This window comes from Betta splendens, chromosome 14 (assembly GCF_900634795.4).
Source record: "Betta splendens chromosome 14, fBetSpl5.4, whole genome shotgun sequence".
NCBI lineage: Eukaryota > Metazoa > Chordata > Actinopteri > Anabantiformes > Osphronemidae > Betta > Betta splendens.
In genome coordinates this window covers 10,203,860-10,229,269 of record NC_040894.2, presented here as the reverse complement: position 1 = coordinate 10,229,269, position 25,410 = coordinate 10,203,860, and the positions used below count along the sequence as shown (strand labels likewise).

At 45.4% G+C, this 25,410-nt stretch overlaps 1 protein-coding gene across 22 annotated transcripts; it reads right to left on the bottom strand.

Moving 5' to 3' along the window:
• Window positions 1-62: 62 nt before the first annotated feature.
• Window positions 63-25,043, bottom strand: npas2 (neuronal PAS domain protein 2). Of its 22 annotated transcripts, none has more exons than XM_029174685.3 (22): window positions 24,860-25,043; window positions 10,542-10,734; window positions 9,317-9,373; window positions 8,954-9,108; window positions 8,745-8,836; window positions 8,523-8,612; window positions 8,092-8,212; window positions 7,308-7,430; window positions 7,080-7,198; window positions 6,541-6,623; window positions 6,352-6,458; window positions 6,131-6,278; window positions 5,970-6,054; window positions 5,761-5,890; window positions 4,962-5,059; window positions 4,800-4,886; window positions 4,399-4,605; window positions 3,971-4,189; window positions 3,706-3,890; window positions 3,535-3,627; window positions 3,247-3,457; window positions 63-3,097 (listed from the first exon to the last, which is right to left on the bottom strand). In XM_029174685.3, exons 2-22 carry the CDS (start codon window positions 10,589-10,591, stop codon window positions 2,882-2,884), a joined length of 2,676 nt encoding a protein of 891 aa, XP_029030518.1. In that variant the 5' UTR covers window positions 10,592-10,734; window positions 24,860-25,043; the 3' UTR covers window positions 63-2,881. The 22 variants fall into 22 exon arrangements, with proteins under 22 accessions (XP_029030518.1, XP_055370346.1, XP_055370350.1 ...); XM_055514371.1 differs by having other exon boundaries at window positions 4,399-4,602; XM_055514375.1 differs by having other exon boundaries at window positions 4,399-4,593.
• Window positions 25,044-25,410: the final 367 nt, after the last annotated feature.

Sequence of the window (25,410 nt, the reverse complement as noted above, 5' to 3'; positions counted from 1 at the left end):
AGTGACTGTGCAACACCAACTTGAACACACAAAAGCCTCACCTCCTCTAATAAGACACTTCATTATCTGTTACAAAATTACTTTAATTTTAAAATCATGTAACATACATATGTAATCTATGTATAAAATAAACAACTATATAGTCTAAACTTTTTTTTTATTATACAATATATTAGTGTGTTTCTGCACAGAAACTGCAGAAATGGCTGTGCACCAGGTTTGTTTTGTTCATTTCCTGGTGAATCTTACACAAAGTGTCTGACGCCTCACACTTGTGTATGGTGACAGACGTTATTTCACAAATCAAATAAAAGTACAAGTAAGATCTGATTAAAGTCACATACCTTCAAGAACATTGACACTCAATGACAAACCCCATGAAAAAACGGTTTCTGAAAACTGAAGAAAAAAATAAACTCTACTTTTGGGCATTTAAGTGTTTTCTCAACTAAAAAAACATTAAGGATTGAGAAGATAAATTATTTACAACATCTGTGAATCTGTGCACACTTAAGACATTATCCCACATCCAAACATCTGGTGGAGAACAGATGGTCTGTCCAAAGCAACATCATTTTGGGCTTAAACCACAAATGGAACAGGACACATGAACTGTGACAACACGAGTGACCCACAGTGAAGTTTAATGAGCAGAACTTCCCTCAACTGCCATTTCAAGGCAAATAATGTCAGTTTGTACACAAACATGGACTGAAATCTCTAAATGCCGTGTTAGATGGAAATCATTCACTGCAGAATTCACAGCTTTACAGAACTGTGTTTGGTTATTTAAGCTGAGTGGTGAAGGAACAGAAGCGTGGTCGTCTATGGCACCTCTGAGTTGCTGGCTGAACCTTAGTCGTTGAGATGCAAAAAAGGAGACTGAGACTTCCCTCAGCCAAGATATAAATGGTGATGTACAATTGCACTTTTTAAAGAATCGTAAAGGACTTTAAGTGGTTTTGGCTAAATTACCCCTTAAAGACCGAGCTGTTATCATCACACCTGGACGTCTGTTGCTGCAGCCAGATGTGACCTGAAGCTGTTTTAATGTAAACAGACAAACTGGGACTCCAGTTTGTCTGTTTACATCGCGGCTCCCAGATTGTTTGGGGGATAGACATAACACTGTCCACCTTCTCCTGCAGACAGTCGCATGTGAGCAGTGGAACCGCGGTCGTCAGTGGACACCTATCTTTAAAAAGAGATACCGTAGGAATGTCAGGAGATTCTCATTAAAAAAATACCGCCATATAATTTACATTACAATTGCTCAATATACACCTCTACTGTATATACACTGTACATCTGAAACATTTAGAACAGTATAAATTAACATTCTTCTTTTTCAAATTGACATTGCACATAGGAAAGTGTAAAACGGCACTGAACAACATGCTGAAAGGTCTGACAGCAAAGCCTTGTCATCCAATATGGCCAGCACCGGTCTTCTAAGGGACCATGAAATACCCACCTTGAGTGTCCACGCTGAGACCACACCGTCACAATGAGAACTAGGGGCAGCTTTGCCTTTTATACAGGTGCTGGGAGGAAAAGTGGCATTGTCTAAAATTTCCCATTTGTTAAAACCAACTAACCAGATGACTGGCTAGAGTAATACTATTTTGAAAGTAGGTAGAATCTCTTTACAGTCATTTCCTACTATGTGGACTTATTCAAATCAGAAAGATCTTCTGTAGCAGATGCTTTTATTGTGGCAGGAAAACAGATCAGTGTCGACCTTTTAATGTCTAAATGAACTCACAAAATCAGTTCCATTATACTTTGTCTTTATAAAACTAATATCATAATCCCATATTTTTATAATATATACTGTGTAAAATAAATAAATATGAAATGATTTTATTAGGGTCTAAGGGATCCTATTAGATACTACCATTACATACGTTTGGACTTACTCCTGTAAAGGTTGCAAAAAGCATCCAATATATATTTGTAATCCAATACAAATCTACAAGTCTTCTCATTAAATCTTGTGTGGAAAGAATAAATTATGACCTATGAAAATAGAACTTTGTATTTCAAATGGACCTGAGCTGGATTTTTAAAGCCGAAATCAGACAACACCAACTGCACCACAGATCACCGTGGTTAAAGGCACATTTCACTCCGCATCGGGCAGCTCGCTTCGTTCATCACCCGGACACTCCAGAGTGAGACGCATGACAGGAGCAACTCTTCTTCAGGCCCAGATTGAGGCTTTAAAAATCTAGATAGACCTTTTTGTTAATTGGATATAATATCCCCCGGTGACGAACGCTCATTTGAATTCTTACAAACCCGAGTTTAGATATGTCATCTCGCCACCGCAGCAATAAAAGCCCCTCGCACGTTCCTGTTCCTGGGACAACGTCTGCCGACTGAAACACACACGGTTGTGTCCTCTCATACACAACACATCCCTTTATGAGATAAACCCCTGTCATGTTAAAGGAGAAATATAACTGATTGGAAATATGGAAAGGTGTCAAGATGTAGATTTGAAAAATAATCTCTGTTCAACTATCATTCTGTAGATAACGTGTGGGCTAAAATAAATATTCTACTTCTGAGCAGGGCACAGTACAAAAGTGCAGACGCTCTGTCTTCCACAGAGCTTTGATAATCCACTTGTTCCAGCCCTTCCACTGACTGGGAGCCAGTGACGAAGGCTCCCACGCTCTCTTCAGCTCCTGCAGGTAATGTCAGGTCTGTGCAGCCTCCAGCGGCCCGTTTCTTCCGAAGGGGCAACTTCTCGAGGTCCCAAATTGCAAGCGACCCTTCCGCTCCGAAGCATTTCTGCCGTGGGACTTGACGCCAACGTGGACTCCCAAATGCCTGCGCGGGGGAGAAGCCGGCGCTCCATCAGAACCCTGCAGCACTACCGAGTCAGCATATTTCTGAAGTCGCCAGTCTGGTTTTGGGAATGTTGGTATTGCCTCTGCTGCTGCTGCTGCTGCGCCTGTTGCTGCTGCGCCTGCGGCAGCTGTTGTATTTGCTGCTGCTGCTGGATGTATCCCACGGTGCTTTGCTGCGGGACGTTGGTGGCGTGCAAGAATGCCTGTGCAGATCCACTGTGCACGAGCCCTTGAGTCATCTGTGGAAAACAACAAACGCTGAGTTAGAGGCTAGAAACATCTCTAATCTTTATAACACACTGTTTTTAATGTTAATAGATTGCGTGTTGCTGTGGTAACTATGGATACAGATGCAGATCCAGTGACTGGAAGCTGATGGGTGCTGTACCTGAAAGAACTGCTGGGGCTGCTGTATCTGCAGGGAGTGCTGGGATGCCTGAGGCTGCGCGTGGTAGGCGGACTGGGACTGGGGCGAGATGAAGTTGTTGTGGGGAATCATTATGGGGGACGTGAAGACCGGCGAGGGGACGAGCACAGCGTTGCAGTTGACCTGTTGCATGGAGAAGGACGGAGCCATGATCTGCTGCTCCAGGGTGTATCTGCACAGAGGGAACATGGGAGAGCTCAGACGCGCCGTCACGAACGCACCGGAGCGAGTCATTGGAGGGGTCCTCACATGGTCTGGGAGATGCCCATGTTGCACTGAGAAGGCTGCGAGGTGACACTGCTAGTGGGCACCAGTGTCTGCACTGGCTGGTTGAGGAGCATGCTACGGAGAATAAAATCTGTTAGTGGACGCTACAGGTGGAGTCATTGGTTCATCTGTCATTCAGTCATATCAGCTCACCGGAGCTGTCCGTCCTGGCTGAACTCGTTGTCTGTGTGTCTTTGGTTTGCGTCCTGCAGAGGCCTCGTGTTGGTCTGAGAAAACATCATGGGGTTGCTGTAGAAGGGCATGGTCAGACTGGTGTTCGTCTGCACGGGCAGACTGACCGACTGCACCTGCCCGCTGCGCACAACCCGGTGCTGAACCTGCGCAAGAGCGGGAGGATGCAGTTACCACTTCTGAAACAGCTGCACCTGGACAGATGTTCGCTCGACCCGCTTTGTACCTGTGTTGAGGTGAAACTGTTCTCCTTCAGGAGGGAGTGAGGGGATGAACTGTGGGTCCCGCAGCTGGTTGGTTTAGGGTGCTGCCTGATCACTCCGGACGGGCTCTGCTGGGCCGGCCTGCCCGGACCCTGCTGCTGCTGCTGCTGCTGCTGCTGCTGCTGCTGCTGCTGCTGCTGAGCCTGGCCAAAGTCATTACTGATGGGCTGCTGCAGCAGCATCTAGGACAGAAAATAGCAAAAAAAAGGAGGATTCAATTTACTGGTCAGTGTGTTATATGTCAAACATTATGTGGGTCACAGCTGAACTTAGACCAATGCTGGCCTCTAGGTGGCGACATTTCCCCATTACTGCGAGGGGCTTGACGGACACATGGTGACTTTCTCCAACACTTTGCCGGACACCGATGACCCTGTGCGCCTCGTTTTACCTGGAGATTGGCCAGTTGCAGCTTCTCCTTGATGTCGTGCAGCTCCTGCTGCTGCGTCTTAATGTCGGCCTGCAGAATGCGCGTCCGCTCCTCCAGCTGCTCCTTGAGCTGGTTCAACACGCCAGGCTGAGGCTGCTGCAGCTGATACACCGATCCTTGCTGCTGCTGCTGCTGCTGCTGCTGCTGCTGCTGCTGCTGCTGCTGCTGCTAGAAACACATAAATCACGCTGATTAATCACCTAATTCAAGTTTTTTGTAAATAAAAAATGTGGCATGTACATTAGCTGGAATATAATCCATAATATTTTTTTTCCACAGACTTATTACAGGGCTTGGAGACACACAAGCAACAAATGAAATGAACACATGCAGCCAAGCGGGGACACGCAGGAGACACTAACCATGGCGGAGTGCTTGCTGCAGGTAGGAGAGACAGGGAGGCTCGTTTGGGGAACGTGGTCAAAGGAATTTTGTCTTTGTGCCAAATTCTACAGGGAAAACGACAAGATGTGACATGAGAGGGTGTCGGGGTCGCCCCACGGGCACGAGGAAACGCCACCGACCTTTGAGCTGCTGGGCTGGGGTCTGGCCGGCGTCTTCTCTGTCCCGACGGAGGCCGTCTGCCATGACGGAGTGCAGGCCTCGGTGTAGGAATTAGCTGCTGCAGAGGAGACAGGTCATCAGCTTTATCTCTGTAACAGCTGCAGCATTAGCACACGGCACAGTCTCCTGATATGCGTCCCAGCGAGTCTAAGACATTAGAAAACTATTTCTCTCTCGCCGTCAGAGCTGAGATGGATCTCTTTTCTGCTCGTGGAACAATACCGCTGATTCACAATCGTTCTGTCTCTGGCCTCAACCCACAAACTGCCATTCACTCCGTGGGTACGTTTTTCAGCGTAGCAGACACAAAAGGAATAAGAAAAAAAAAATCTGCAATGTTTTGTTGTCGAGTGCCTGTTTGTGTGGGTTATGGGAAATCAGTAGCAGCGGCGACTATTTTTACTTTTTTATGAACAGCGAGTGGTGCAGATGTGCCGCTCTGTGCTGTTCGTACAAGTGCATGTGTTTTAAGCCATTAGAGGGTGGGTGGACGAGCAGCTGGAGCCAGAGAGACCGAAGAATACACAGCAGCAGCCAAAGTAAACCTTGGAAACGCTTCGTGAATTCATTGTCACCCACATACGTGAAGGGGGCGTTTTATTGACTAGTGGTTTACTTACTTCTACCTCCGACCACCAAAGAAGAAAACAAAGCTCCGACTGTAGGAGGCGCTCGCTCTAATTTTAATACCACACTTTCTGGAGCCGGGCTCCTGCACATATTGACCTGCTGTTGAGTGAGGGGGGGGGGGTGACTCACATGCAGAGTCTGACAGCGCCGTGCGGGAGGACTTCCGCGAGCTGTGGGAGGACGCTGAACGTGCACCACTGTTTTTGTCCCGCGTCGGGCCCAGCGTGGGACAGCAGATGTCCAAATACAGCTCCTGCGCCTGGAGCAGGACGAGAGGGTCAGATGTGGAGCGGGCGGCGGGGCCGAATGTGCGACCGGGGGGGGGGGGGCGAAAATACCTTCACGGAGGAAGGAGCGACCTCCGGCGGCGACAGCTCCTCGAGGCCGAACGCTCGCCTCCTCTCGGCCCTCACCTTGGCGTAACTGGAGGACAGCACACGTAAGCGGGGCTCGGGCTAATCTCAGGGCACGGCTGCAGCCGCCGAGGCCCCGCGCTCACCTGACGACGGTGTGCGTGCACACGATGAACTCCGGCTTGGAGTTCCACTGGTGGTACGTGATGTAGTACTGCGTCTGCAGCCATATCCACTGCTGGCCTTTGGTCAGGAAGCGGTAGAAGCAGGACTTGCCCTCGCCGAACTGCATCACTGAGGAGACAGAAGCGCTCGCATCAGGGGGTCCCGCGTCATTTGCAGCGCGGCTGCTGCTACTGGTACTCACGCTGCTTGTGACACTGAGCTATGAGCTCCAAGTCATCCACGTGGTAGTAATCGTAGCCAGAGGTGCCGAGGACCTCGAAGGGCAGGTAGCCTATGATGGGTGAAGCTCTGAACCAGGAGACACAAGGGAATAAACCCATTAGTTTATTACTGCTGAAACGACTGCATTTGAGAGGAGAATATATTTTACCTGTGATCTAAAAAGAGGAACTTCCACTCGAGACTGTGTCTGGATGTGAATTCGTCACAAGGATCTTCCACGTTACACAAATCCTAAACGAAACCAAAGTCACGAAGTGAGATCCAGTTACAGTCTATGACAGGAAATGAAGATCCCATGACAGGGTTTGTATGGTGATATGAAACATGATGTGTTTTGCCGCTCTGGCATTAAATATTTGTTAATAGCAGCTGACAACTGTGTTTATACGTCATTATCACAGATTGTGATCACATCTGTGACCATGTGATCGCATCACATGAACTCTAAAAGATGTAACCAGAGCTTGAATTTGCCCTGACTTTAATAATTCCCTGTCAAATCAGTGTAATCAGTGTGTTTTACATTTCTGCATGTGTGGATGCTGCTTGCTGGCACTTTTAGTCTCTGAGCTGAGCGCTAATGGAACAATGCCGCCAGCTCACACTTGACCTGACGCTCACTGAACTTGGAGCGAATCTCCCTTTTTTCCCATACTCAGTGCTTTTTTAGGTCCCAGCTGTTCGTACCTTGAGAAACTGCGGAGTGACTAATCGTACGGTGGCGATGAGGCAGACCTGCTCCTCCAGCGTCGCCTGCAAGCTCCTCGGTAGCGTTAATTCAAGCCCGTTACAGGAGGATGTAGGCACTGAGTGGCAGAAACAACAACAGCTGCTCATTGGTTCCAATGGCTTCAAACTGTTGCTAAATTAAAATGGATTCAACACATTAAACCCTTTGTTTAGGCGCAGACTTACCGTCCTTACCATTGTTGTGAAACTTGAAATCCCCAACGAACCTGACGTACTCGTACACAGGAGGCTCTTTTGGGTCGATGTTACCTCTGGCCACATGGCAGCAAAACTCTATATGTGCCTCACCTGAAAGGCAGGAATTTTATTTTCCTCTAATAACAATTAAATAACATTATTATTATTTTATTTCGGGAACAAATTCCTTAATATTGCGCTCATGAATCATCTTTTTGTATGAGTAACTGTGTGAAAAAGATGTTTCTTATTGTGTGATTATGTGAGGAGCTGTGCGCACTAACGTCAGCATCAGCCACTCGCCTGCTCTGTTCCTCACAAAAGCCCAATAGTAACACAGGATTAAGGTCAGTGTCTTGAGCCCCAGATAACTACGTGGATTTGGTTTGGATTACTGTGTTAACATAACAGTGATTTACAGTCTTAACTATGATACAGAGGTAACTCCTAATTTTAGCTCAAAGGCTAATCATAGACAGGCACTAATCAGCAATCCAATAAGGCACAGACCCCGAATCAGCATCGAGCTCTCTAAATAGAGCTTCAAGGGACATTATGAGGGTAAGGGCAATATTTAGACCCGTCCTAAAACAAAATACTTATATAAATCAAATTACAAATGTCAAAATAAAATACATCAGTCCGACCAATTGTTACACAGGGTTCTGGTTGAAGTGAAACGTCATGAGGCACTAAGCGGAACCTTGACCCAGACACAGTGTGGCCTTAGGAGCAGACACGGGTCAGACGTGCGGCCCAGCAGGATACTCACTGTCAAGGAAGTCAGCAGCAATGGGGTCAGTCATCAGCATGTGGGATGATAGCAGCTTATACACCTCCCCGTGTTCCCGCTCCGGGAGGAAATTCAAGATATTTTGGTCCACCATATCTGACTGGTGCAAAAGAAGGGGTGGATGGATGTCAGTCAGTTTAGAAGTGTCAGAGTTAAAAAGTATCACAAACATCATTGAGCAGTAGGAGGTTGTTTCCACACCTGCATAAGTATTTTTATCCCTGAACTCAAGTTCACATGTAGGTACTTAATTTACACTGTCTTTCGTAATAAATGAGAAATTATGGAAGGAAAACTTTATTAAAACAAACTGAAAGAAATTTTTAACATGTCCTAGATCAGATAAGATGAAGCATATTTATCGTTTCCTCGTCGCATGAATACATAACAGGAATAACTTTCTCACTCACCGGTAAATGTCCAATTAGCGAAGACACGCTGTCAGACACGTATATAATATTTCCATCTGTAGTCAATGCTATCAGGAAACCATCTAGGGCCTGAAGGAAGAGAGGGAAAGTATGAATTAAACACTCAAAATCACTGAGACACAGTCTCTTCGGGCATTTAGTGAGAATGTGTCTTTGATATTTTTTGCATGAACACTAGTCGAGACTGGATTTAAGCTTTACCTCCAGCATTAGTTGAGTGAATTCCTCATTGCTGAGGAACGAGGGCTTCCAGTCCTGTCGCACATCACACGTTTCGTTCTGTGCAGTGATGTCTGGGGAGAAGCCCACGGGGCAAACGACAATCGTTCAGTCTCGTAAACCACACAAACTAAGAGCTCCGCCGCTGTTAACGACCGAACTCCAAAGCTCATGTCGGGTTCGCGGCCCACCTTTCTGCTTCTGCAGGAAGTCGATGGTTCTCTGCAGGATGGTGGACTTGTCCATCTTGCGCGGATGGCCCTGGCCCTGCAGCATGGTGCACAGCTCCTTGATGAGCACATTGAACTGGTCTCTGCGCTTCTTTTCCGATTTGTTACGAGATGCCCTTAGACGCCGACACACAAAGATACTGTTAACCGGACCAGCATTAAAGTCAGATGCTCCTCCAGTATTATGGAATTATTAAAAACGTTCACTCAACATTTAAATATATTTGCGTATTCAAAGTAGCGATACACAGCCTTCTTTGACGTGCACATATTTTTATGGATACTTAGTTGGATACAAGTCAAGTCTGACAGACGTAAAAGCACCTTTTTGCTCTGTCTTTCTCGTCCTCATCCAGTAAATCCTCCACACAGCTGTTGGTGCTAGAGAGGGAGAGAAACCAATTCAAATATTGTTTTGTCCATAATCTGGCTGACACCAGACAACAGCGTGGGACTTGGTTATTCCTGGCAAAGCACAGGCGTTACACATGACATTAACAACATACTTGGCTCCGTCCCGCATTTAAATGAAAGGCCGTGTCTGTAAATCGGGCAGGTGCTGTGTGAGAACAGCAAAAGTCTCTAAAGGTCAAGTCTCCTTTTTGGTTTTATAGTGAACTAGTTGTTGACAATGCGTAATATTTTCATTAATGGAAGTGGTAAAAGCTGAGGTGTGTAAACAGCCTCACCCACACAGGCATCAGCACAACACAAACAGCAGAGCCAGAAGGTGCCGCAACACGTCGCCTTCACTGCCTCGGCTTTGGTTGGTTCTGGTCGAGTTAGTGCTAATCATTCAATATACTGTACAGATGGCAAATCCCTTAGAGACACATTTATGGGTTTACACTATATAAATAAAACCGTGTCTACGCTGCTGTGGTCACAACACACAGACAATCAAATGGTTAAAGCCCACATAAACACGCGTCGGTTCAATTCTTCTCAGAAATCACTTTCACAGAGACTCGTTTCCTGTTCTCTTACTCCTCAATCAGGAATCCGAACCAATTCCCTTGAAATCAAACTGTTGTTATTTCTTTTTAGATTGAAACCACTGAAAAAATGTATCAGAAACAGAGAAGGGATGAAAAGGAATGAGTGGGACATATTAAAGAAAAACAAATGACAGCCAGTGGCAATAAAATCAGAGCATCTGTCTTTGTCCTGTGCCTCAAACGCAGCACGATTTTATTTGTATTTCTTTGGAATTTTCATAGCTAACAACTTCTAACAGATTTGCAATATAAACATATTCACAACATTATGTGAATGTGATGGTAAACTACTTAACCGCCCATGTCGCCTTACACTGTAACTGGAGTCATGCAGGATATGAGATACTTGTTAAAGCAGGGGGCCACACTTGGCACCCACACACACACACATGACCGCTCGGGTTTCCTTCAGCTTTTAACTATACTACAGCTACATCTTCACTATACATTATTAAAAATACCAAAGAACAAATGGCTAAATATAGACCGTGCGGTTGTAGAGTTGTGTGTTTGGGGAAGAATATGTAATGTGAACCTGATTTAGTACTCACTCCCATTCCCTTGATGGACAGGGGCACCCAAAGTCAGAAAGGTTGTCCATTCTCACTCCCTTTCCCAACCAGGTCCTTCCTGACGTCTTATATGTCCCATCCGCGCCGACCTCGTCAGGACAGTGTTGTGGAAAAACCTACGGACGACCAGCTGCCCACCGCCTCCCCCAGGCCACGGACGAGAAGCCAAATCCTGTGGAAACAGACCAGATTGAGAGCTCCTTCATCGGCCCCGTGCTCCAGGTGGGGCTTGAGGTGCAGAGCAACTATTAATGACACGACATGAAGCCTGCAGGCTACAGTAGAAGAAGAGCCCCCTGACCTAGAAACGTGTCTGAAGCAGACACGGGTTGTAACAGAGCACACGTCATCTTAGTCACTGTCTGACATACTCACGATTGCTAAGAGCAATTATCTTATTCCAAGTTACCATAACTTTCCAGTAGGAAACAGAAAACACACAGACTTTCCTTTAGCCGTGATTAAATTAGTTCAGGGTTATGTGGTCTGGAAATACTTGACATTATGTATCATTTACAAAGTTCAAAGTTGTAATTACAGCTGGTGGGGACTGAAAGAGTTCCTTCATGCTACGATCAGTGGGTGATGGACATTAGTGGCCACAGGGGAACCGCCACCTTTTTCACTTTGTGCCATTTATAATTGAGGAGACATCATCAGAATACAGCAATGCTGTATGTGGACATGATGAAACTGTGTGAGCGATGAGTGGTGAGACTCTGTAAAGCTAACTGCTCCAAAGATGTTTAGTCTTGGTGCAAGAAAAAAAAACAAGAGCTCTGAATCCTGGAGTTGCTTTTTTTCAGCTCCTCTGAGCTCAGTCTCGTGCCCCATTGCGATAACAAGGTGTCCATATTTATAAGGTAATAGAGATATTTTATTACAGGAAAGGATTTTTTTTTATCTTGCATTTTATTACTTCCTCTGAGCTCCTCTTCCTCGTGTCCCTCGGGGGCCGTGCGGACGTACAACCGTGTCGTGTCGCTCTACAACACATCAGTTAATAATCACCAGCCACGAGAAGGTACACGCCGCTCGCACGGCACGACTTATCGCAATGTAAACACGTGCAGATGAATTATGGGAAACAGGCCAGCGATGAAGCGGGGCCAAGTTCAAGATGGCTGCCTTCTATCGGACAATGATAACAGGGTTCCTTTAGACTCAGGTGATTCAGGCCAATGTTAGAAGCCTTTATTGTCAAATCTCTGAGCAATGCCTCCCAAATTATATTAGATGTGTTGAAGTTCCCTGCTGTTAAACTGTCAATGATGCTCCGAACCCAGGCTAATTCATGCAAAAACGAAAATGCTGCTTCTTGCTTTCAAACCGAGCACCATCGCTCTCAGCTGTTCAGCACATATGGCCCCGGTTTCACAGTCCGTCCAACAGATGCTCCCCTTTTTTGCCGCTTTACCTCAAAGTCTCTCTGCGTTTCGTGCAGCGGCTGCAAATGAAACCCAGAGTTCCTTTCACCATCGATTTAGCCACAATTTATCACACATTAATTCACACTCCTCTGCTGCATATTAAAATCAGAAGCAGCCGAGGAGCTGAGGAGGTCACGCAGATGTGCAGAGCAATGAAATGTTTGTTGAAGTGATGTTCACCACCAGGACATGAAGCTTCTCCTCAACTAACAACAACTCATTTGCAAAAGTGATGGACTTTTAGAGAGACAGCTTTTAATTTTAATGTCAGAAGTAAAGAGGACGTGCAATAAATGTGTAAACGCAGCTTCCCAAACAAATACACAGCACATGAAGGAATCACAGCAGACCAGTCATTCCCAGTCATTCTCATAGTGTCACAGACTGCTGTTTGGACAAAATGATACACTCACACCTCCATAAGAACAAGATATAGTAATACAGTAGGTCTTATATAACATACTGTGTCAATCAGTGTTTTTCTACTAATAAAGTGTTTTTGCAGACTCGTGCTGCAGATGCTCTTTGTTGCATGTGAGCTCTGTCTCTATTTTCCCAGGGAAAAAAGGCCATGAAATGCATAGAAAAGACTCTGACACACACTTTTTAATCTGTGCGTAGCTCTTCTTTAGCATTGGCTAAACGTTGCCTTTACTTCATGCTTTTGATTCAATACTTGTGCTAAACTGTGCCTCCAGGGGCCGTGGTTCCAGTTCACACCTGAAATGTCCGTGCAGCCGCTAAAGACAAAATACCTGTTTGACACCGGTGCGTGGGGTGTGGCTGGCATCCAGGTCAAATTCACCGCATTAGCGCTGACGCTGTAATAATTTATGATGTGATAGAGGCCACTTGTTATTGTTGACCTACATTAGTGGGCGGACCATTTACATACATTCAATTTATAGACCTACTTACAGTAACAATAAAATATATTATACTGAATAAATATGGCTTACTGTAACTTGGACATTTGACCTATTTATTTCTTTGAAAGCAGTTTTTATAGCTGGTGTTAACAGTTTACTGTAGACCCAAGGAAAAGGTTTATCTACTGGACACAATCTATGTAAATATGATGTCCAACATTAATAGTATAACTCTGGAGCTGGTGGACCAGACTAGGATGAAAGTGATTTAGAGCCATAATCCATCAAAACGTGTATCTGTATTAGGAACTATGTCTAGTTTTTATTACTACATTGTTATTAAAACCAAAACCATGAGCTGTCAATCTACTCATATTTCAAATCAGAAACTCGAGCAGTGAGCTCCAGTCGGTGGCTGCTTATCAAAGCCATAAAAATAACAAGTCTAATCAGTGAACAAACTCCAGCCTGTACAGTAGTGACTGTAAACAAGCGCTTCAAAGTGGGCAAGAGGTAATGGCTTTATTAATTGTTCATAAATGCTCTGAATGAAGCATGGACAAACACGGAGCAGCAAAACACAAACCGACGTCTGGGACAAACACGTAAACAAATGTAAACCATCAAATTCCTGAACTAAAAGCAGCAGCAAACAAGACCTTTATTGCCGCCATAACACTTTGTTGTTGTTGACTTTAATTCTAAATGTCCGTGTGCCTCCAGTTTTACAGGAACTATTCATAAAATCATCGATTGTGGACCGTAAAGTCTTTAATGCGTCGCTTAGAATCTGTGCCCTGCAAAACAACAATAAACCCGGCAATGAAGCGATGCAGAGCACCGGTGTTATCAAGAGGTCAGTGACCCCTCTTTTTACAGTGTTTGTGATGGTAATGTTCACACAAGGTAATGAATCAAGTTGTAATCTACTAACGACAACAAGCTTTCTACCATCGTTCCACGAGTTCACCGCCCTTCAAACGTTTCTTCCATACTTTACAATGCGACAGCTCCCAGCGTTTTTTTCTGCTCTTGTGCTGCTGGGCGAGTTTGAATAAGCTGCATTAGCGGTAATGCATCACTGGATGACGACGATATGAGGGTTTCGCTCTGACACTGCGCTTATCTCTGAAGTTTATGCCTCCCGACCACCTCCACCTGCACCAGCTCAAGCTGTCAGGCAAACACAAACCGGGCCTGGACCGGCTTCGGCTCAGCAGATCTGGAAATGTTTGCTCTGACGTGGATGGAGGTCCTGCTGCCTTAGTTTGGATCTGCAGAGTCTGACATCACACTGGACCACAACATACTGGTACATACTGTGAATGCACACTCGCATTAATAAATGTTTTCATTGTGGTGACACAGAAGTGTGTACATTTAGAAAGCGCTTGTTGTCGGCTGGGGCTTGTGTTGTAAGGACAGCTCCTCTGCAGCGATAAGGAAACAGGAAGAACTCCTGTTGGTTAAACACCTACAAATGAAAAACACCGGCAGATAAACGAGCGTGCACCCAATGACTCTTTAACTTCCCACTGACATGGTTTGAATTAAGGGCGGCCACATCCCCGAGTATAAGAAAACACTGGTTCAGTCAGACAAATGAACTCGCGTGGACTTAAAGCTGCCAGGTTGGGTAACATCAGCCTGACCTGCGCCCGCTGAGGAAATATTTAATCATTTATTTTCCGGTGACATTTAACATTGTTGGTACGTTTCTGAGGAGCCAGTGACGAACACGCTTTCAATGTTTTGCCATGAATGTCATCAGCGGTGGTGCAACGGGGGGGAAAATAGGTTATTTCAACCCTGTAACCGGGGCCGTGGATGGCAGAGGGCTGAAAACACGTAAGCGGCGTTCAGGGGCGCCCGTGGATCCGCACAGCTACACTACGTGTGCCACGGCGAAGCCCGAGCCGTAGGTGTTGGCCGCGCGCACCGGGGCCGACCGACTCCGCTCCCACGCGCGAACTTTGATGTCGAAGGGACGCGTCCGCGTCTCGCGCTCGCTCGCCCGCCCGACGCGAAACTGAAAGCTTCAACATAGAAAAATCCCACCTACCTTGCAATACTGGGGTCTGCGGCAGAATTGAAGGTCCGCGCGGCGCGTTCGTCGACGTAGTCATTTTAAATTAAATTTAGAGAAAATAAAAAAAAATCTTAGAATCGCAACTACAGCACGGCAGCCGAGCGCAACTGGGAGCGCGAGCGCGAGCGCGAGCGGCCGAGGCAGCCGAACGCGTTCAGTTGCATAACAACGCCTAAGTTAAAGCCGCGCCGCTTGTAATCGCCCGGTGAGCCGTCTGCGGCTCCTGGCGCTCCTCGTTCACCCACAGACACCGCCGAATTTCCCACTCGCGGTCTCGCGCCGCTCGCTCTATTTTCCAGGCGCCGCGCTCCACGTCCTCCGCTGGCAGCGGCTCGTAAACAGCACCGAGCGGCGGCGAGGAGAGAAAGTAGGTCAGCTGGTAGCTCAATGCTCCGCCAACGACGGCGGCGGCGCGAGCGGCGCAACCGAAACGAACCCGTAGTGACCGGACGGAGGGGGCAGATTGAGATCTGCAACCCGCACTTCGTGTACAGTAACGAGGCTCCAAGTGTCACGAAGGCGCCGGGTGCGTAATGGAGATTTGGCGTCGATTACGCGGCGTGGAATCGCGAATGCCACGGTGTGACGCGCAGCCTAATGGACTCTTCATTTATTAGGGCGCTTTTATTCAGTGAGCGCAGCCCGGGGTGAACTGTGGAACAGAGAGGAGCCTCCAGTTGCTGTGAGTGGACGTGGAGGCCAATCTCACACAGAGGAGGCGTCTGCCAGCAAAGACAGAGCAGATTAGCCCGTCTGACCCTGTTTAGGAGTTAGTAAAGCAGTTGTTTAAATCTCAGGGAGGAGGGGGTGAAAAACAAGCCTAAACAAAACCATGACACGCCAGTAAACAGGACCACAGGCCCAAAACTTGTTTTCCCCCCTCGAGTACTTCCCGCTGCACTTCCTATGTTTTTTCTAACAACTTCCTGGTTGCCTTTCTCCTCAGCTCGAGTCCCAAATGTGGGTCAGCAGTCTGCATGACTAATTTCAAGGACTCACAATGGCCCAGCTCCAAATGTTTTGCCTCTGTCAAAGGATCACACAAATGCCCCCGGACGCGGGCCGGTGTCCGAGATAACAGGACTGAAGGTGAACATTTCAGACCCTTCGTTTACTGTGAAGAGGAACAGAGAACCGTTTCAATAACTTCACATCATTTATGAGTAATCAGTTTACAGTTGTGCAATATCTAGAGTCTGCTAAACTAATGCTGAATCATAGTGACTAAAAACAGGAACCCACTGTGGTTTTGATTTAGCTTTGACTGTTTTCTATGACAATGTTATTTGTTGTTTTCGTGACAACCCTTCGTGGAATTTCATGATTTAAAGACTAAATATAAGCATAAGAAAAGTTAAACATATGACTGCAACCGTGTGTTCTGTCTAGTCCGAGTCCTAATCCACATTTGCATTATTTCACTTCACTAACTCAGTAATAAACATTTTCTCAGACAACAAAGTCTGCATCCATGCTGACCCTGAACACAACGCTAAGCTAAAGTTATAACAGTCCGTCCAAAGGAAGAACCCTGCAGCAAAGGTCAAGACGAACCACCCACTAAAGAGGTGCTGAGATTTTTAGATGAAGAAGGTGAACATTTAAGACAGGCAGAGCACATCCAGTGCTTTGATAGGTCAGACTGCATCATTAGAAAACCTTAAGTGCATGTTCCCAGCAAGACAAATTGCATGAAGGAAATAAAAGCAATGGTCTGACTCTGAAAGTACCTCCTGGATCACTCTGAGGGCTTTACTTGCAAAGGCAGAAACACACTGTCTCACTTTCAAGCTGCTGTCGTTCCAATAGGCTGAATGAAATGTTAAATATCATGCGTGCAGCACAGTGACTGAGTGAGTGGCCCACAAACCTGGCTGCCGTTGCCTGGTGACAGACAGACAGATGGATGAATGGGTGGATATACAGTCGTCCTCAGGATTAAGACGCACAATTGCAGCAATGATAAATTAGCTTCAGCTGATGTCGCTCTGTCTTCGTGCAGTGACTCACACTTTCCCACAGCTGATTCATACTGCAGTTGTGGTACTAGTCCAGATTTTGATGACTGATATAGGTTCATGTTTTCTACCAGAATGATGCAACTGTAACCAGCTTGTGTGGCTACATCCAGTCTCTGAGCCATTGTTATTATATATCTCGTATTAACATTATTTCTTGCAGGCAAGTGGTTGACGGAGTAAAGGGTCACGTTGAACTTCTAACCAAGCGGAGACAAATCCTTCTTGTTACGTTGGACGCTCTCTGCTGGTGGAGCCTTTTCAAGCTTGTTTCAGTTCAACCAGACCAAACACAGCACGGCCACCAGGCACCGCTGAGAGCCCCCCGCTGCACCGGCCAAATTCAATTCCCCACGCTGGACCTTTCAAGTGTGGAAGTCCCACTGGGCGTTCACACCGTCTGTTCCCGTTTTTGCATTGTCCAAAATATATAAAAGTCTGGGTGGGAGGCGCAGCTGAACGATGCAATAATTACATTTTTTCTGCTAAAAATCAATAATACGGTTATTGCTTATTTTAGACAAGGACACGGAAAAATGTGCTTGAATGAACCGACATCCTAAACAGAACTGCTGAGCTGAACCACTCAGAGCTGTGTTGCCGTCTCTATATACAGAGTATGAAATTACTGCCCGTGCATGTGTCAGCAAGCCTGCACCCAGCATCAGACGTGTCACTATTAACACTTCAGGCCTCCCTCCGATCAACAGTCATTTGTTTCCTTGTTTTGTGGCCCGGTCATGCAGAATAACTACATTTCAATCATGTCTGATTAACTATGAGGGAGCACAGCATGCCTCATTAAAGCCAACAAGTAAATTCGTTTTCCAGGTGACTCTGATTGTCTGCACAAATTGTTGCGTGTCGGTGTCAGGGTTGTGACTGACTGGCAACCTGTCAAGGAAGTAGATTCACTCTTCAGTCAGGCGGGATAGGCTCCCCCTCCTACAACCCTCAAGGACAGGCAAGTATAACTAATTAATGCAAAAATATAAGATTTGAATCATAATGGACCCTAACAGCCTCTCAAGGCTTCAGTTTTCATAAAATGTGAGAAAAACACAACAGAACAATCGCCCGGGGATCTGGCAACCGCAAACTAATCAGAGAAATGTAATAATAAGTCGAACAACGCACAGCTCACAGTCAAAAACGAAAACACACACAGCAACATTACAAAGGATTTTAATGCATGTAATTGAGTCTTTTTAGCTTCATAAAAAATGAAAATATTCTCGACAAACAGGTGATCTCGTACATCATCACAACAAAGCTTTGATCATCCGAAAAGCAAGATACAGATCAGACTCTTTTCTTATATCATTACACTATCAGCTCTTCAATCCAAAGGCAGACATGAAAGCTCGGACATCTTAACAGCAAGAAATAAAATGTAATAATAAGCCATAATGTTTACATTGAAGACCTGATACAGATGATAGCACGCGCTCTGCAGAAATACAGGCATAAATGATCCAGGAGGAATAAAAATCATCAAAGTCTAATGAGACGTGGGACAGACATAGTGATAAGTGGTAGCGGTCTAAAAACTCTGGCCTTGAAATGATGCAGTATGATGCCAGCACCCTGCTCAGTATTTACCAACCTGTCTAGTCTGTGATTGCGTCACACCAGCGGATACGGAAAGGACGGTCACTTCCAATAAATTTGATTCAAAGCTACTGCAGCTCATTTACATTGTATTTGTGCCTTTAGGCTCTTTTCTCCACACAATCCCAGTCAGTGACTGGTAGGTAGCTTAATAATTGATATCACTTTTTGGCCTTTTACATAGTTTCTACAACTGCCTGTACCTGGTAAATAATCCCATTCCTGCCCATAGAGCAAACCTACGGATTCTGCTCTGTTCAGGAACCTAATTATTGTGCTCTGGGTACAGATCTTTGCCAAATACTTTACTTTACCCCTGTGTCCTCATCAGTGCTTCCTTCCTTAGTCTGCTCTCGGCTTAAAATGCACCAAAACTCTTTATAACATTATATCTTATATATAAATATCCTATATATACTCAGTGCACCATATCAGCTGGTTTAACTAATATCTCCCTGAACTCATACCCATCAGCCGCCCGACCTACGGACACGCTGCTTTCACTTCCACAGCAAACATTTGCAGTTAACACATGCAGAAAACAATATCAGAAAGTTAACAATGCCACAAGGATGATATTGTCTCACTGTGAACGAAGATGCTGCTCCACCAGTGACTAACAAGTATGAGACATCTAAGATTCATAAAGATGTCCCACATTTTACTGCATTATTCACCGTCCGCCTACATAGACATTAGTTCTGCTCTTTATGTAGGTCATGCTATTAGATAATGAGATGACATTTAGTTCTCATAAGCCGCCTGACTATACACACTGGAACAAATGCTCCGCGTTGAGGTGTCGTACCTCTGTCCAGAGTTCTGTCTCCACATCAATGAAGAACTGTATTGTTCTGATAATCGCTCTGACTTTAAAGCACGCCGCCTCCAACCACATGTGTGATGCCGGTATTGATGATGCGATCATGGCCCTCTGCTGAGGCACCGACTGTCATTAATTAGACGCTGGCACTGCTGCTCGCTCTGTGTTCCCATGGCAACAATGTGTGGTGTCTACTTTCGCTCAACTACGGCAGCGATGTCCATCATCGGTTTCCATTTTCTTCAAGTCTGGGAGATTTTTAATGCGCACCTCAGTGACTCATTTGGTAGGTTGATGAATATTGATAAAGTGCCTGAGCTTTCCTCACTATGACGACTTCAAATCTCTGTAACAGCAAAAACGATTGGACTGAAATATCTGAAATATATTTTATATATACAGATAATGATGCTTCTTAAACCTTCTCAGCTTTGTCCACTCCCAGCAAGATGCGAGCATCACATCACACAGTAGATGCTCACAGGAAACGCCAAGTTACTTCTACGTGACCGTGTTTCCGTGCACTTTCACCGATGGCTGGTTCCAACACAACGTAGGGGACAGCGTGACTGGGTGCGACTCTAAAAGCGCAGCAGTAAGTAACGGAAAGGTAGAAAAGAGATGGAAAAATAAATCGCAGCCATTAACTACGTGTGGTACTTTCTGCTGTGTTTCCCCATCAAATATCAAAGGGAGCGAGGGAACAAATCGCCGTGACCCTCCTGAGCCGCGCTTTTCCCAGGAGAGCTGTCCGTCGCCACCAAACAGCAGCTTCGCACTAATCCTGCCCTGGGCAACAGCTGAACCCTTGCACTCGCTGAGCTCTACTCACTGGACAATCCTGTCAGAGCGCGGGTTAACACATCCTCACCTGCTGCGCACGACGGAACAAACACGAGCCCTCTGCCAGTGCTTTTCATGACCGTAGCTCCGCCAATGACGTGAACCATTTCATTTTTAGCTCGAAGATTTGCAATCAGGAGAGGTGTTATTAATCAGTTTGTGTATAAATGTACAAAAGATTTATACTTATATATATATTTTTTAAATAATACACATATTGCCATTAATAAGTCTGATTCTAAACTAAGCACTGATCCACTGACCCCATAGCTTCAATGAGATCAATCCTCCAACATCTAAATGTACATTTTGTGTCGCTCCCTTTCACAGATTCTATGCAGACTTTTTGTGCCCCTGTGATTTGTTGATACTTTTACCTAAGTGCCTTTATTATGTGTAATTATGCATCCGCCGCAGCCTCGCCGTGGGTGGCTGCATCCTTTAACTGAGACCTATAAAACAAACATCCTTTCACCAGGTAGATCTACTCTCAAATTTTCTCTTAATTATATTCTTTTAACCGTTGCAAATGAATCACTAAATTATTTCAGGCCTATTATTGTCTGCCGCTGCTCAGAAAAAGATGCAATTACCTAAGGCAGTGTGTGAGCAAATATGTGGGTCACAATTCTAGGGCATGGGTGGAAAGGGCAGCACAGCGTTTTCTTTGTGCTGCTGTCTCAGGCCCGGATTCGTGGGTTCCATCTTTGATTCGGTTTCTGGCTGTGGAAAGGTTCTAATTTGCTTACGGTACCTCCGAAGAAACACTCGGAGCAAACCATAATAATGTGATCAGATAGTGTTTGTGCAACCACAGCCGCTGTTCTGTGAGCAGCCTCTGAACCTAAATAGCCTTTCACAGGCAGTCCATGGAAAAAATGACCTTATGTCTCCATTCCTATCTTTTGCTATTTCATTTTCCTTGTTACGAAACACCGCCGTCCGTATTTCCAGGCTTCCTTCTGAACAGACAAATCTCTGTTGTTAGAGCCACATTCAGCCAGTCTCATTTATAATCAACAGAAAGTACGGAGAGGCCACTTTTTCCATTTCCAGACTGAATCATTTGACTCGTAAACCAACATTATTGGGAGCTACACATTAATTTTTCATCTATTTTTTGTTCATTTATAAAGAAAAGTCACAAAGTTTGTTTTTTTTCCACCTGAGGACCTATTCACAGAATAAATGACTGTGTAAATAATTAGAATACACGTCTGACTAAGGAAGTGGGTTAATAACATCTACAATTTTAATGAAAAGAAGTCCAGGTCATTAGTTATCGGGAAAAAAAAATAATCACACTGACTAATTTCCACATTCACTGGCACACTCACACCTGATTAAAACACCGTCAAACGCGGCTAATTTGGCTGCTTAATAAGAGCACTGCGCCCGCGAGTGGAGCCGTGCGCACACATTACTCAGGACAAACCCAGCGAACGCTGCTCTAGTAGAAACCGCGGCTCACGAGGAGAAGGATGCATGATTCACCCGCCCTGCCGAGGTGCCCTTCAGCAAACGTCTGAACGGCGTACCCTCTGACCTGGCTGCGTAAAACGGGCCAATCGAACGCGAGGAGGGCGCTTTCATTTCGGCATCAAACCTGTCGTGCTTGTTTATGGTCTTATAAATGCATTGTGTATTTTCCCGCTACGAAAACAAACTATGGTGTCATTCACATGTGGCCAACACCCTGAGTTGAATATCTGAATCACATCTAGGTCACACACAAGGGTTGGGCCCACACATATTGTGAAACCTTTTTTTTTCCTTTCAATTGAAAAACAATGTGTAGCCACACCCGGTTCTTGACGGTGACCCCTTCTACCATGAAGAGCGGACAGAAGCCGGACCTCGCTCTCCAGTAACCAGCTGTGTGTAACGCACAAAACACAGCGTGGAGAAAAGACTGAGACTATGCTGACAACAAAGACCACATTTCACCTCATGCTTCATAAATCCCACTTCTATGAATGGAGAGAACTACCTTGAAAGCCTCTCAGAGAATTTGAGGTCGCTTGCGTATATTTAGCATAATTTATTATAGATTTTTGACAACAGCTCAACCGCGATGTTCGGATGCTTAACTGGGAACTATAAATTCACATAACCCGATGAGCCTCGGAGCTGGAAGGAGGCAAGGAACCTTTTTTTAAGCGGTTAAATGTCTTAATCATGCCCCAGTGGGTCTGGGCCTCAAGCTACCAAGGACAATGACTGTGTACTTTGGAGCAGTGACAGCAGAAGGGGCGATGACGTCTGTGGAGCCAGTTATATAACCAGAGCTGAACATTTTATCTGTCACAGTTACAAGGTTAAAGAGGGTGACATGAATACCAGCCATAGTCTCAGGAGTCATGTGCAGCGTATTTCCACTGGGCATATGACGTCCAGCTCACTAAGGCATCAGAGCAGCTCGAAGGAAGGAAAAGGAAACCTCCCTGTTTAAGAGTCACTGTGTGTCTCGATTCAAAGGCATCAGTACAGTGACAAATATTAACCATTCGCACATAACGCCGATCCGTTTGTTCGCTCAAAACACGGACACGGATCCACGTCGCACCTGTCAACTGGAAAACATGACGGCAACTCTGGACAGCAGCCGCGTGTGCGCCACGGTTTGTTATAACACATTAGTGGATGTGTGCACAAGGATAAGCAACGTCAGGTAGCGTTAGCGTTAGCCACCACATGCTGTAAATCTACTGTGCACCACCCACTCTCTGCTTTGAAATAGTAATGTTCCTACTACAGTACAACAAATAATTTACCTACATGTCTATAACAACAACAACAACAACAACAACAACAACAACAACATTGAAAGATTCTAAAAATAAATAAATGACAAGAATGAACTGATTTCATTCTTTCACATGAGCATGAGATGCATATTGTCGTCTTCTGCCTCAACTGGCAGGTGTAACTTTCATCAGAAGTTAATACATTATCTAACAATAAACAATGGATGTAATCATCCACTAGTTGAACAGGCTCTTGGTTGGAATCCTATTAAAGTGCGTAACGTCTTTTAAGGCGGAGTAAACCCTGCTCAGGTCAGGCCATAACTTTAATTTAATAGTCATTTTCTCCCAGTTGTTCGGGAAATGAAGTGAGACTCAGACATCATCACCACACAGTAAACAAACTGTGACTAAAATAACAGTAAACACCAGGTAAATATTCTCAACAGTCCTATTAATAATACACTGCAGGCAGCTTTCACTCCATTTCATGAGTGTATGATGAATCAACATGATTTGGACATTCAACATTCGCTCTATGTGGAGCAGCGGCTCTGCTTTCTTAAAGAGACAGAGGACGGGAGCGATCCCTTTGCTGTTGCACAGGCCTGCGCCATTTGTGCATGCCGAGTCACACTAAGCAGCTCTAGCAATATTCAGACTAGCGTTCAGTTTAAGCTTGCAGGACATGGCCCAGTAACCTACTTTCCCAAGATTCATGTCTCTGATGTTACATGCTCTGTAACAGAGACAGGGCGGTGTGTCATCAGTTAACCAACCTTCATCAAAGCATAGTTTCAGCGAAGAGCCACAGAAACCTAGACACAGCAAAAACAGAACACAGATTCTCACACTTTTAGAAAATAAAATATCTGAGACCTCGGAATGATGACACAGATAATGTTATAAATATTATCAGACAGAAGGTTTATTGCACTTGTTAGGTTTTACAAGAACTGTAAAATAATAATATATAAAGGTCATTATTACTGACTGTAGTAATGACCTTTATTATAAACTGTTCCTGAACAGAGCTTTGATTTGGGTTTCTCGGCCTCCACGGTTATGAGACCACTGACAATACGGGTCAAAACCAGCTTCTGAGCACATGGGTCGCGCCGGCTCGCTCTGAGAATCAAACGCAGCTTTTGCCCCAGCCTTCAGCGGCAAGACGCAAAAAGGAGCATATGGTGCGCGAACACCCCGGTTCCCTCACCCACTCAGCTGTCGACACACATCCCCATCACTATTCACATCTGCTGGTCCAGCCTCAACACTGACGCAGCAGACCTAGAAAATGACTCAGTCCTCACCATGAGAATAATTCTATAAAGGCAGAGTGGGCATCAGGACACTGCCCTGATTTGCAAAGGAGTCTAAATCCAGTCTAGTGATGTCAGGAATAATAAAACTTTATTAAAATGAAACACTGGCCTCCTGCAAAGTAGGTTATAAGTAAATACAACCTGATTCTCTCTTCACGTAAAGATGTCCATTCACCTTTGACCTTACAGTTATGTCATTCACGTAACTAGGAGCCCAGTAGCCGTTCATTAACGCTGGCACACTGAGTGCCCACCACACGCGGCCCCACACTGTATTAATACCACGCAAAATGTCATATTCTTAAAATACACGCAGAGGCGCACGAGCTGAGCTACTGCGGATAATGCAGATAACAGTCACCAAAATAATGAAAAACACCCATGTATTCGTTTAGTAAATGCGACCCGCTGATGAAAACGTGTCTTTTCCATAAGGATTTAAAGGATGACCAACGTGGTGTTGTTTACATGCTTCATTTTTTTAAACTTCATGTTAAAAACAGCGCCTGGACCGGCAACAAACGCACACGCTGGCGACTTACCTTCTTTTATGGAGGAATAAGATCCAGACGGAACCAGGCAGAACCCGTCAGAAACCCGCAGGTCCTACACTCCAAAAAGTTTGCCCGTCGTCCGGTGTGTCAGTGATTCAGAACCCGGCGAAGCGCAGCGCACCTCACTTCACATCTCCATGACTGCCCGTCCGCACTCACATGAAGACTCCTGCAGCCACCGAGCCGGTCCCGCCCACTGGACTATATACTAAATAAAGTTACGTGAGCACGCGCGACCGTGCGCGCGTGTGCGGTTAGTGGGTGTGTTTAAACAACAAGTTAAAATATCCTTCACATGAATAATAAATAGAGATAATAGATCTGATAAAGAAGTATTTTTATTCCAATGAGGGGGGGTCTCGCGTAGAGTTTAACAGGCTGGTGCAGGAAAGGCTCCGCGCACGCGCGCGCGCACGAGCGGGTGTGCAGTGTTGTGTTGGCATGAGTTTGAGTCGCAGTCTCGCACTTTCAGTTTAGTTTATCACAGACCTGATCGTCACATCACAAGGCTGTTCTGGGAAAACCGGAGGACAGACGCA